The following is a 12,283-nucleotide window of genomic DNA, read 5'->3' as shown; positions in this document are numbered from 1 at the left end:
GGGCTTGTTTCTGGGATGGCCAAAGTAGACATTCATGGGTCCAGGCAGCAGGCTCTGTGCAAAATGACTGCCTGCCCCTCCTCCATAGTTATGTTCATGTCCAGGTGTCCTTGGAGAGGGAGAATGTGGTCACGATGGGTACAGTGGGGGACATCCAGGAATGGTGAGCCTCCCAGGGAATTCAATGTTTTATAGATGGTAGTTAGAAATTCTTGACAGTCTTGTAAATCCCTGATGTTTGTATTTTGTGTGTGAATAAACCCTGTAGTTTTGTTTTTAAAAAAGCTGTAACTGCAAAGATGCACTTCAGCACAGAGACTGTGAAAATCTGCAGCCTATACAGCAGAGGGCAGATCTGACAAATCCCTTAGTCGTATGTCATAGAAAAGTCCAGTTGTTTGTCATAAAGGTGCCAGTTATAGGTGCCAGAGGTGCTGTGGCCAGGAGGGCTGGCCTAATCAGTCGCAGGAGCCGAGCTTCAGGCAAAACAACCAAAGGGATCTCAGTGTGTATACACAGACTCTGCTCAAAGTTCAATGTAAATTTATAGTATGCACATATTACCACATATTACTTTAAGATTCATTTTCTTGCAGGTATTTACAGGGAAAAAAGAACACAATAGAATTTACAAAAAACCATACAAAGACTGACAAATAGACAAACTGCAAATGAAAATACTTATACTGTGAGTCCATAGGTTGTGGAATCAGTTCAGAGTTGAGTTGAGTGAAGTTATCTACACCGGTTCAGGAGCCTGACGGTTGAGGTGTAATAACTTTCCCTGAACCTGGGGCTCCTGCAGCTCCTTGCTGATGGCAGCAGCGAGAAGAGAGCACGGCCTGGATGGTGGGGTCCCTGGAGATGGATGCTGCTTTCCTGCGACAGTGCGCGTGTAGATGTGCTCAATGACAGGGAAGCTTTTGCCTATGATGGACTGGACCAGACCCACATCTTTTTGTAACCTTTTCCATACCAGGGGTGATGCAAGGAGTCAGAATACTCCACACTCTGCATCTATAGGTTTGTGAAAGTTTTAGCTGACATTCCGATATACAGAAACTCCTAAGAAAGCAGGGGACTGTTGTGCCTTCTTTGTGATGGACTTATGGCTGGATCCTAGTCCTTCACAGGAAAAGGCAAGGAATTTAAGGTTACTGACACAGTTCATGGCACTGATGGGTAGAGACAATGGGAGAGAGATCCTAGTAAATCAGGCAGGGAGAGTCCAGCCCTACAGTACTGGAGGGATCCAGACTTGACCAATAGCTTTAGTGAGGTCTCAGAGAAGGCAGGTGACCATCACTGTGTGCTCTCCCCCCCCCCAACCCCACCCCTTCAGACCCTCTTCCCCAGCACCTACCTTGACGAGGTACTGGTAGCTCTGTGGGTTGCGTTCCAGACCAAGTCGTTGAAGAAGGTCATTGTCGCCTCCCTCAATCACCTGGTAGAAGATGTGGAAATTCCTCTCACCGTGGTTCTGGTGAACAACCCGGGACTTCTCCAGCAGGTAGTTCAGGATGTGACCTCCCACCGGTGATCCCTACAACACAGCACAACACCCAGGCAAAAGGTCAACACCAGGACAACAGGCTGACAGCACGACACCCGGGAAACGGGTTAACTGACCAACACTCAGGCAACAGGACAACACCTAGGCAACATGTCAACTTCATGATTCCAGGGCAACAGCACAATGCTGTTACATGCATCCAAGCCCCACAAATACTATACTCAACTGAGTAACCCTACCCACACTGTGGGGCATAGATGGCACCCTTACACGCTCCCCACACTCACAGCTCACCAACTCTCGGACACTCGGACAAAGCCATCCTGTCCCTTGCCTCTCTGGCTGCACTTCCCAATACCCTCACACCCCTAGATCCCGTACATGCCCCTTTCTCACCCTGAAGTCGAACTGGACATCCATGTACTTGCCGAACCTGCTGGAATTATCGTTACGGAGAGTCTTTGCGTTTCCAAACGCCTGGCAGAGACAAAACAGGGACATGGGTTGAAAGCTGAGAGAGAGGCGGGGCTGTCCCACACCCTAGCAAACCCCATCACACCCACTAACCCACTCCACCCCACCCACCCCACACCCCATCACACCCACTAACCCACTCCCCCCCAACCCACCCCACACCCCGTCACACCCACTAATCCACTCCCCCCCAACCCACCCCACACCCCGTCACACCCACTAACCCACTCCCCCCCAACCCACCCCACACCCCGTCACACCCACTAACCCACTCCCCCCCAACCCACCCCACACCCCGTCACACCCACTAACCCACTCCACCCCACCCACCCCACACCCCATCACACCCACTAACCCACTCCCCCCCAACCCACCCCACACCCCATCACACCCACTAACCCACTCCCCCCAACCCACCCCACACCCTGTCACACCCACTAACCCACTCCCCCCCAACCCACCCCACACCCCGTCACACCCACTAATCCACTCCCCCAACCCACCCCACACCCCGTCACACCCACTAACCCACTCCCCCCCAACCCACCCCACACCCCGTCACACCCACTAACCCACTCCCCCCCACACCCCGTCACACCCACTAACCCACTCCCCCCCAACCCACCCCACACCCCTTCACACCCACTAACCCACTCCCCCCCCACCCCACACCCCGTCACACCCACTAACCCACTCCCCCCCAACCCACCCCACACCCCGTCACACCCACTAACCCACTCCCCCCCAACCCACCCCACACCCCATCACACCCACTAACCCACTCCACCCCAACCCACCCCACACCCCGTCACACCCACTAACCCACTCCCCCCCAACCCACCCCACACCCCGTCACACCCACTAACCCACTCCACCCCAACCCACCCCACACCCCGTCACACCCACTAACCCACTCCCCCCCCCACCCCACACCCCGTCACACCCACTAACCCACTCCCCCCAACCCACCCCACATCCCGTCACACCCACTAACCCACTCCCCCCCCACCCCACACCCCGTCACACCCACTAACCCACTCCCCCCCCCACCCCACACCCCGTCACACCCACTAACCCACTCCCCCCCCACCCCACACCCCGTCACACCCACTAACCCACTCCCCCCAACCCACCCCACACCCCGTCACACCCACTAACCCACTCCCCCCCAACCCACCCCACATCCCGTCACACCCACTAACCCACTCCCCCCCCACCCCACACCCCGTCACACCCACTAACCCACTCCCCCCCAACCCACCCCACACCCCATCACACCCACTAACCCACTCCCCCCCAACCCACCCCACACCCCGTCACACCCACTAACCCACTCCCCCCCCACCCCACACCCCGTCACACCCACTAACCCACTCCCCCCAACCCACCCCACATCCCGTCACACCCACTAACCCACTCCCCCCCACCCCACACCCCGTCACACCCACTAACCCACTCCCCCCCAACCCACCCCACACCCCATCACACCCACTAACCCACTCCACCCCACCCCACCCCACACCCCGTCACACCCACTAACCCACTCCCCCCACCCCACCCCACACCCCGTCACACCCACTAACCCACTCCCCCCCAACCCACCCCACACCCCATCACACCCACTAACCCACTCCCCCCCCACCCCACACCCCGTCACACCCACTAACCCACTCCCCCCCACCCCACCCCACACCCCATCACACCCACTAACCCACTCCCCCCCCACCCCACACCCCGGCACACCCACTAACCCACTCCCCCCCAACCCACCCCACACCCCGTCACACCCACTAACCCACTCCCCCCCCACCCCACACCCCGTCACACCCACTAACCCACTCCCCCCAACCCACCCCACACCCCGTCACACCCACTAACCCACTCCCCCCCAACCCACCCCACACCCCGTCACACCCACTAACCCACTTTCCCCCCAACCCACCCCACACCCCGTCACACCCACTAACCCACTCCCCCCCAACCCACCCCACACCCCGGCACACCCACTAACCCACTCCACCCCACCCCACCCCACACCCCGTCACACCCACTAACCCACTCCCCCCACCCCACCCCACACCCCGGCACACCCACTCCCCCCCCACCCCAACCCACCCCACACCCCGTCACACCCACTAACCCACTCCCCCCCAACCCACCCCACACCCCGTCACACCCACTAACCCACTCCCCCCCAACCCACCCCACTCCCCCCCACCCCACCCCACACCCCGGCACACCCACTCCCCCCCCACACCTACCCCACACCCACTTTCTCATTTCCTGTCAGTCACCTTATGTACAGACACTCCTGTGCCTGGCGTCACTTTATGGACAGACAATGAAACTGTGTACATAACCAATCTGATGTACTTACATTTATTGTCCTCTTTTATTATCACGTTCTTAATCTTATTGTGTTTTTTTTGTACAACATCAAGTCAGGAGCAGTAATTATCTCTTTCTCCTTTACACTTGTGTATTTGAAATGGCATTTAACCATGAGGTCACACAATGAGTGTGATACACCCTCAGACTCAGAACCTGGTTTACTGTCACTGATAAGTGTCATAAAATTTGCAGCAACAGTACAGGGCAGATGGGGCTCATCTAGGAGAAGGAAAACTCTGAGCTTCCCACTCATGAGGAAGGCTTCGGGAGTAAAACGCAAGGAAAAGTCCAGAGCTGGAGTCCCTAAGGCATTGAGTTCATGCTGACAGGCAACTCCTGCGACCCTGCTGGCACCGAACTGTGTCGGTCCCTGCCGTTCCTCTGGGTTCATCAGATGTGTGGAGAGGGGGAGCTTGCTACACAGCAACAGCTTGTTCTCCAGATTGTACTGCCCAGGCTTGTGTATCTAGACAGCTAGGACACAATATCCACGGTCAACTCTGACTGATGGAGGCCCTCGCTCACAGTGAAAAACATTTAAAAATTTATGGAATTTGCAACAAGAAATACAAAAAGTAAATAAGTAATGCGATTACAGTGCTATTAGCTTCAAGGTAATTATGGAAATTCTGGTCCTCGGGTTGAGATTGTAAATCAGAGAAAGGCCAATTTTGATGGTATCATAAATGATCTGGCCGTGAGGATTGGGACAGGCTGCTTTCTGCCAAGGGTGTGCTTGGTCTGGGAGGCCTTCACAAGTGAAATTTTGAGAGTACAGAGAGTGAATGTGCCTGTCAGAAAAAAAAGGCAAGGATAACAAGTTTAGGGAACCTTGGTTTTCATTGAGGACTTGGTTAAGAAAGCCCTTATAACAGGCAGGAAGGAAGAAATGATTTACAAGGATGTTGCCGGATCTGACGGGCCTGAGTTATAAAGAAGGGTTGAATAAGTTAAAAATTTATTCCCTAGAATGAGGAAGATCGAGGGGAGATTTGAGTGAGGAACACAAAATTATGAGGGTATAGATAGGGTAAACACAAGCAGGCTTTTTCCACCGAGTTGGGTGAGACTAGAATTAGAGGTGATCGGTTAAGGGTGAAAGGTGAAATATTTAAGGGGAATACGAGGGGGAACTTCTTCACTCAGAGGGTGGCAAGTGTGTGAAACCAACTGCTAGCGCAAATGGTGGATGCAATTTCCATTTTGACATTTAAGTTTGGATAGGTACATGGATAGAATAATGAAGAAATGGAGGGCTATGGTCCCAGTGCAGATCAATGGGAGACGGCAGTTTAAATGGTTCAGCATGGACTAGATGGGCTGAAGGGCCTGTTTCTGTACTGTACTTTTCTGTCACTCTATGCAAAAAGAGAGCAAAGTAGTGAGGTAAAAAAGAAAGCAAAATAATCTAAGTCATGGAGTCCCCTCCCCAACAGCACCAAATTGACTACAATAGCATAAGGTGATGTTTCACCGCCCCCCCACCCCAGGGGACCAGGGATGGGCAAAAATGCTCAGATCCCCAGAACATTAATTTTAAACTAAAATAACTCTATCCTCTCCGACACCATCCTTAGGCACAAAGTTCCACAGTGACTAGTCTGGACTCTTGGTCATCCAGTCACAAACAAAGCAGGAGGGACGAGAAAGAGGGAGGGAAGGAGGCCGAGAGTGAAGGGGAGAGGTACTTGGAAGGATGAGGGGTGAAGGAAGGACATGAGAGGGGGAGAAAGACATGGGATGGGGTGGGGGGAGAGAAGAGAAAATGAAGGGAATGGTGAGGGAGGATAGAGTACAAGAGGAAAAGTGGAGACAGGTGAGAGGAGAGGTAAGGAAGGCAAGAGGTAGAGAAAGCAAGGGGATGGGGAGGGAGGGTGGAGGGGAGGAAGGCAAGGGGAATGGATGAAGGAGCGGAGAAAGTAAGGTGGCTGAGGAAGGAGGAGGGGAGCAGAAGAGGGAGAGGGGAGAAAGCTAAGTGGACAGGGGAGTTGTTGAGTCAGTGATTCTCTGTTCCCTTCACAACTTGCTCATTTCCTGTTGGGACATCCCACTGCCACAGGGCTGGGCTCGACCCTTGCACCAGGAGCAGGTGAGGAATTTACTAGGGTGTGGAGGGAGGGTTTTCACAATTCCTCACCTCCAGAACGGGGTTAGACTGCAGCAGTCGGTCTCGTACCGTCTCCACCCTGTCACTGCTGGGGCACGTCACCGCGTAATACTGCAGGATCTTCTTGGAGGCTTCCGTCTTCCCGGCCCCGCTCTCCCCGGAGATCAGGATACACTGGTCCTTGCCCTCCGATCGCATCGAGCGGTACGAGTTGTCCGAGATGGCGTAGCTGTCAATCAAACAGGTGGTTAACAGCACAGACTGGCTGATTCATTATCCCTCCCACTCTCTACTTGCTGCTGATGTTTAGAGGTTTCATTTAATGTCATAGAAATGTATACAATATACAAACCCCACTTCCAGAAAGGTTGGGATATTTTCCAAAATGCAATAAAAACAAAAATCTGTGATATGTTAATTCACATGAACCTTTATTTAACTGACAAAAGTACAAAGAAAAAAATTTCAGTAGTTTTACTGACTAACTTAATTGTATTTTGTAAATATACACAAATTTAAAATTTGATGGCTGCAACACACTCAACAAAAGTTGGGTCGGAGTTAAAATAAGATTGAAAAGTGCACAGAATATTCAAGCAACACCGGTTTGGAAGATTCCACAGTAAGCAGGCTAATTGGTAGCAGGTGAGGTATCATGACTGGGTATAAAAGTAGCGTCCATCAAAGGCTCAGCCTTTGCAAGCAAGGATGGGTCATGGCTCACCCCTTTGTGCCAAAATTCGTGAGAGAATTGTTAGTCAGTTCAAAAGGAACATTTCCCACTGCAAGATTGCAGAGAATTTAGGTCTTTCAACATCTGCAGTACATAATATTGTGAAAAGATTCAGAGAATTCAGAGACATCTCAGTGCGTAAAGGGCAAGGTCGGAAACCACTGTTGGATGTGCGTGATCTTCGAGCCCTCAGGCGGCACTGCCTAAGAAACCGTCGTGCTACTGTGACAATTATAGCCACCTGGGCTCGGGCGTACTTCAGAAAACCATTGTCACTTAACACAGTCCGTCGCTGCATCCAGAAATGCAACTTGAAACTGTATTACGCAAGGAGGAAACCATACATCAACTCTATGCAGAAACGCCGGCGAGTTCTCTGGGCCCGAGCTCATCTCAGATGGACCGAAAGACTGTGGAACCACGTGCTGTGCTCAGATGAGTCCACATTTCAGCTAGTTTTCAGAAAAAACGGGTGTCGGGTTCTCCGTGCCAAAGATGAAAATGACCATCCTGATTGTTATCAGCGAAAGGTGCAAAAGCCAGCATCTGTGATGGTATGGGGCTGCATCAGTGCCCACGGCATGGGTGAGTTGCATGTATGTGAAGGTACCATTGACCCTGAGGTGTATATTAGTATTTTAGAGAGACATATGTTGCCATCAAGGCGACGTCTCTTCCCGGGACGTCCATGCTTATTTCAGCAGGACAATGCCAGACCACATTCTGCACGGGCTACAGCAGCGTGGCTTTGTAGACACAGAGTGTGTGCTTGACTGGCCTGCTGCCAGTCCAGATCTATCTCTTATTGAAAATGTATAGCGCATCATGAAGATGAGAATCAGACAACGGAGACCACGGACTGTTGAGCAGCTGAAGTCTTATATCAAGCAAGAATGGACAAAATTTCCAATTGCAAATCTACTACAATTGGTATCCTCAGTTCCAAAACGATTAAAAAGAACGATTAAAAGGAAAGGTGATGTAACACAATGGTAAACATGCCTCTGTCCCAACTTTTGTTGAGTGTGTTGCAGCCATCAAATTCTAAATTTGTGTATATTTACAAAATACAATTAAGTTGGTCAGTAAAACTATTGAAAATCTTTTCTTTGTACTTTTGTCAGTTAAATAAAGGTTCACGTGAATTAACATATCAAAGATTTTTGTTTTTATTGCATTTTGGAAAATATCCCAACATTTCTGGAAATGGGGTTTGTACATCCTAAAATGCTTTTTCTTCACAACCATCCACAAAAACAGAGGAGTGCCTCAAAGAACGAATTACAGATAAATGTTAGAACCCCAAAGTCCCCCCTCCTGTGCATAAGCGGCAGCGAGCAACCACACCAGACTGTGAAGCGAGTGGTCCTGGGTTTGAATCCGGCCAGCTCATCGCACATTTTCCATCGAGCTAACCACTCAGCCTCGCAAAAAACAGACAAAATGCTAAAGAAACGGCAAGGTTGCTGCCTGATATGGCACAGGATGTGGAAAGGAATAGCAACAACTGTAACCCCGCAACCTCTGACACCCTGACTAATCAAGAATCTCTCAATTTCCACTTTAAATATACCCAATGACTTAAATAAACCTACTGACATCTGTGGCAATGAATTCCTCTGGTCCTAGACTCATCCATTCTATCTGTGTCCTCTGGTTCTGGACTCCCCACTATAGGAAACATCCACTCCACACCCACTCTATCTGTGTCCTCTGGTCCTGTACTCCCCCACTATAGGAAACATCCACTCCACATCCACTCTATCTGTGTCCTCTGGTCCTGGACTCCCCCACTATAGGAAACATCCACTCCACATCCACTCTATCTGTGTCCTCTGGTCCTGGACTCCCCCACTATAGGAAACATCCACTCCACACCCACTCTATCTGTGTCCTCTGGTCCTAGACTCCCCCACTATAGGAAACATCCTCTCTACATCCTCTCTATCTGTGTCCTCTGGTCCTAGACTCCCCCTCTATAGGAAACATCCTCTCCACACTCACTCTATCTGTGTCCTCTGGTCCTAGACTCCCTCACTATAGGAAACATCCTCTCCATACTCACTCTATCTGTGTCCTCTGGTCCTAGACCCCCTCTATAGGAAACATCCTCTCCACACCCACTCTATCTGTGTCCTCTGGTCCTAGACCCCCTCTATAGGAAACATCCTCTCCACACCCACTCTATCTGTGCCCTCTGGTCCTAGACTCCCCCACTGTAGGAAACATCCTCTCCACATCCACTCTATCTGTGCCCTCTGGTCCTAGACTCCCCCACTATAGGAAACATCCTCTCCACACCCACTCTATCTGTGCCCTCTGGTCCTAGACTCCCCCACTGTAGGAAACATCCTCTCCACACCCACGGTATCTAGACCTTTCAATATTGGCTAAGTTTCAAAGAGATCCCCCCGCCCACCATTTTTCTCAGCCCCAGTGAGTACAGGTCTTTCAATTGCCTGGATCACTCTGGACCCTCTCCAATTCCTGTTTATCTTTTTTCACAGTATTTAAGATCTTTGTCAGGAAAGGTTTAAAAGAGTACAGGCAAAAATATGGGCAAATGGGCCTCTTGGTCAGCATGGATTGGTTGGGCCAAAGGTCCTTTTTTCCATGCTCCATGACTGTAAGATCTGTTTAGAGTAAAAATAATTTGCATTTCACAGGCTCAGCAACACCAATCACACAGGTACAGGCCCTTCAGCCCACCCAGTCTGTACTGACCAACAAGTAAGTAGTTACACTGATCCCACTTCATTCTCCCCCACACTCCCATCAACTACCAGATTATACTCCTCACCCACACACTGGGTACAACCCACTGACCTGTATGTCAACGTGGGAGGAAACTGAAGCAATCCAGAGGAAACTCACAAACTCCTTACAGACAACAGTGGCAGAACTCAGAACCCTGTGAGGCAATGGCCCTCCCTGATTCAAAGCTTCTGTTCTATAGACTAGGTGCGGGGCGTGATCAGATCTCCCAACCCCACCACTGCAGGGTAGAGCAGTCACCCAACTGGCACCCTGTCCGTCAAAGCCTTCTGCTGAAGACCACATCCCATCGCCACGAGTCGGATTTGACACGGTTACTCCCCCAGGGTTCGGGTAGCTAGTCGCAGTAACGCAGTGATGCCATTACAGCTCAGGGTGTCAGGGCCGGGAATTCAGTTCCGGAGCCCTCCCTCAGTAAGACGTTTCAGTGCTCCTCCGGGTGCTCCGGTTTCCTCCCGCGGTTCAAGGACACAGGGTTGGAAATGGTCCTGTGATCAGGCTACGTTAAATTGGCGGTTGGTGGGTGGAGAGACTCGTTGGGTTGGAGGGGCCTGTATCGCCGGAGCAGTGATGGGCAGAGGCCAGCCGAATGGACGACGAGCCTGCAGCACCCACAGCTCTGACCAACCTCGGAAGCAGCTCGTGGCATGTCCAGACTGTGGGGTCGGATCCACACGGCTCGTGTTCAGCAGTTAAAGACCCGATCTGCCCTGCCTCACCCAGGCTCTGTGTCCGGACACGTCCTCAATTCCAGACGCCAGCCACCCCCACACTTGACCACCAGAACGAGTCACCCACTCCCCACTCAGTTGCCCAAAGCCAGGGGTGTGCACTGCCCAACCAGGATCGGCGAAGCCACGCAGCCCGCCCCAGCTCCTACCGCCCCTCGCAGTCACTCACATGTGGGGCGAGACTTCATAGAAGTTGACGCCACGGTACCGTTCCATGTGTTGCCGGCTGTAGATCTCCAGCTCCCGGTACGGGTTCACCGACACCAGTACCGAGCCGATGTACGTCTGCGAGGAAAAACCAGAGCTCGTCACCGTCAGTCCTGGGTCACACGGGGGGGGGGGGGGGGGTCAGATCGTCACCGTCAGTCCTGGGTCACACGGGGGGGGGGTCAGCTCGTCACCGTCAGTCCTGGGTCACACGGGGGGGGGGTCAGATCGTCACCGTCAATCCTGGGTCACACGGGGGGGGGTCAGCTCGTCACCCTCAGTCCTGGGTCACACGGGGGGGGGGGGTCAGATCGTCACCGTCAGTCCTGGGTCACACGGGGGGGGGGGGGTCAGATCGTCACCGTCAGTCCTGGGTCACACGGGGGGGGGTCAGATCGTCACCGTCAGTCCTGGGTCACACGGGGGAGGTGGGGGGGCAGCTCGTCACCGTCAGTCCTGGGTCACACGGGGGGGGGGGTCAGATCGTCACCGTCAGTCCTGGGTCACACGGGGGGGGGTCAGATCGTCACCGTCAGTCCTGGGTCACACGGGGGGGGGGGGGTCAGATCGTCACCGTCAGTCCTGGGTCACACGGGGGGGGGGTCAGATCGTCACCGTCAGTCCTGGGTCACACGGGGGAGGTGGGGGGGCAGCTCGTCACCGTCAGTCCTGGGTCACACGGGGGAGGGGTCAGCTCGTCACCGTCAGTCCTGGGTCACACGGGGGGGGGGTCAGCTCGTCACCGTCAGTCCTGGGTCACACGGGGGGGGGGTCAGATCGTCACCGTCAGTCCTGGGTCACACGGGGGGGGGGTCAGATCGTCACCGTCAGTCCTGGGTCACGGGGGGGGGGGGGGGTCAGCTCGTCACCGTCAGTCCTGGGTCACACGGGGGGGGGTCAGATCGTCACCGTCAGTCCTGGGTCACACGGGGGGGGGTCAGATCGTCACCGTCAGTCCTGGGTCACACGGGGGGGGGGGGGGTCAGCTCGTTACCGTCAGTCCTGGGTCACACGGGGGGGGGGGGTCAGATCGTCACCGTCAGTCCTGGGTCACACGGGGGGGGGGGGTCAGCTCGTCACCGTCAGTCCTGGGTCACGGGGGGGGGGGGGGGGCAGCTCGTCACTGTCAGTCCTGGGTCACACGGGGGGGGGGGGCAGCTCGTCACTGTCAGTCCTGGGTCACACGGGGGGGGGGGGGTCAGATCGTCACCATCAGTCCTGGGTCACACGGGGGGGGGGGGTCAGCTCGTCACCGTCAGTCCTGGGTCACACGGGGGGTCGGACGGGTGGGGTGTATATGTGGGGTGCAGACTCACGTAGATCAGGGTTTGGGGGGGGACAGACGGGTGGGG

The 12,283-nt window shown here is 53.7% G+C and overlaps 1 protein-coding gene across 1 annotated transcript in view; it reads right to left on the bottom strand.

Moving 5' to 3' along the window:
• LOC132396180 (unconventional myosin-Ic-like) overlaps positions 1-12,283 on the bottom strand; it is a 112,262-nt gene that overhangs the window by 86,667 nt on the left and 13,312 nt on the right. The window contains exons 3-6 of the mRNA XM_059973732.1: positions 10,894-11,009; positions 6,516-6,714; positions 1,910-1,990; positions 1,364-1,543 (exon numbers count right to left, since the gene is read on the bottom strand). Of these exons, the coding sequence (XP_059829715.1) occupies positions 1,364-1,543; positions 1,910-1,990; positions 6,516-6,714; positions 10,894-11,009 (576 nt within the window). The remainder of the gene's footprint in view (positions 1-1,363; positions 1,544-1,909; positions 1,991-6,515; positions 6,715-10,893; positions 11,010-12,283) is intronic.

This window comes from Hypanus sabinus, chromosome 6 (assembly GCF_030144855.1).
Source record: "Hypanus sabinus isolate sHypSab1 chromosome 6, sHypSab1.hap1, whole genome shotgun sequence".
In the NCBI taxonomy this organism is placed as follows: Eukaryota; Metazoa; Chordata; class Chondrichthyes; order Myliobatiformes; family Dasyatidae; genus Hypanus; species Hypanus sabinus.
This window is presented reverse-complemented; position numbering and strand designations above follow the sequence as displayed.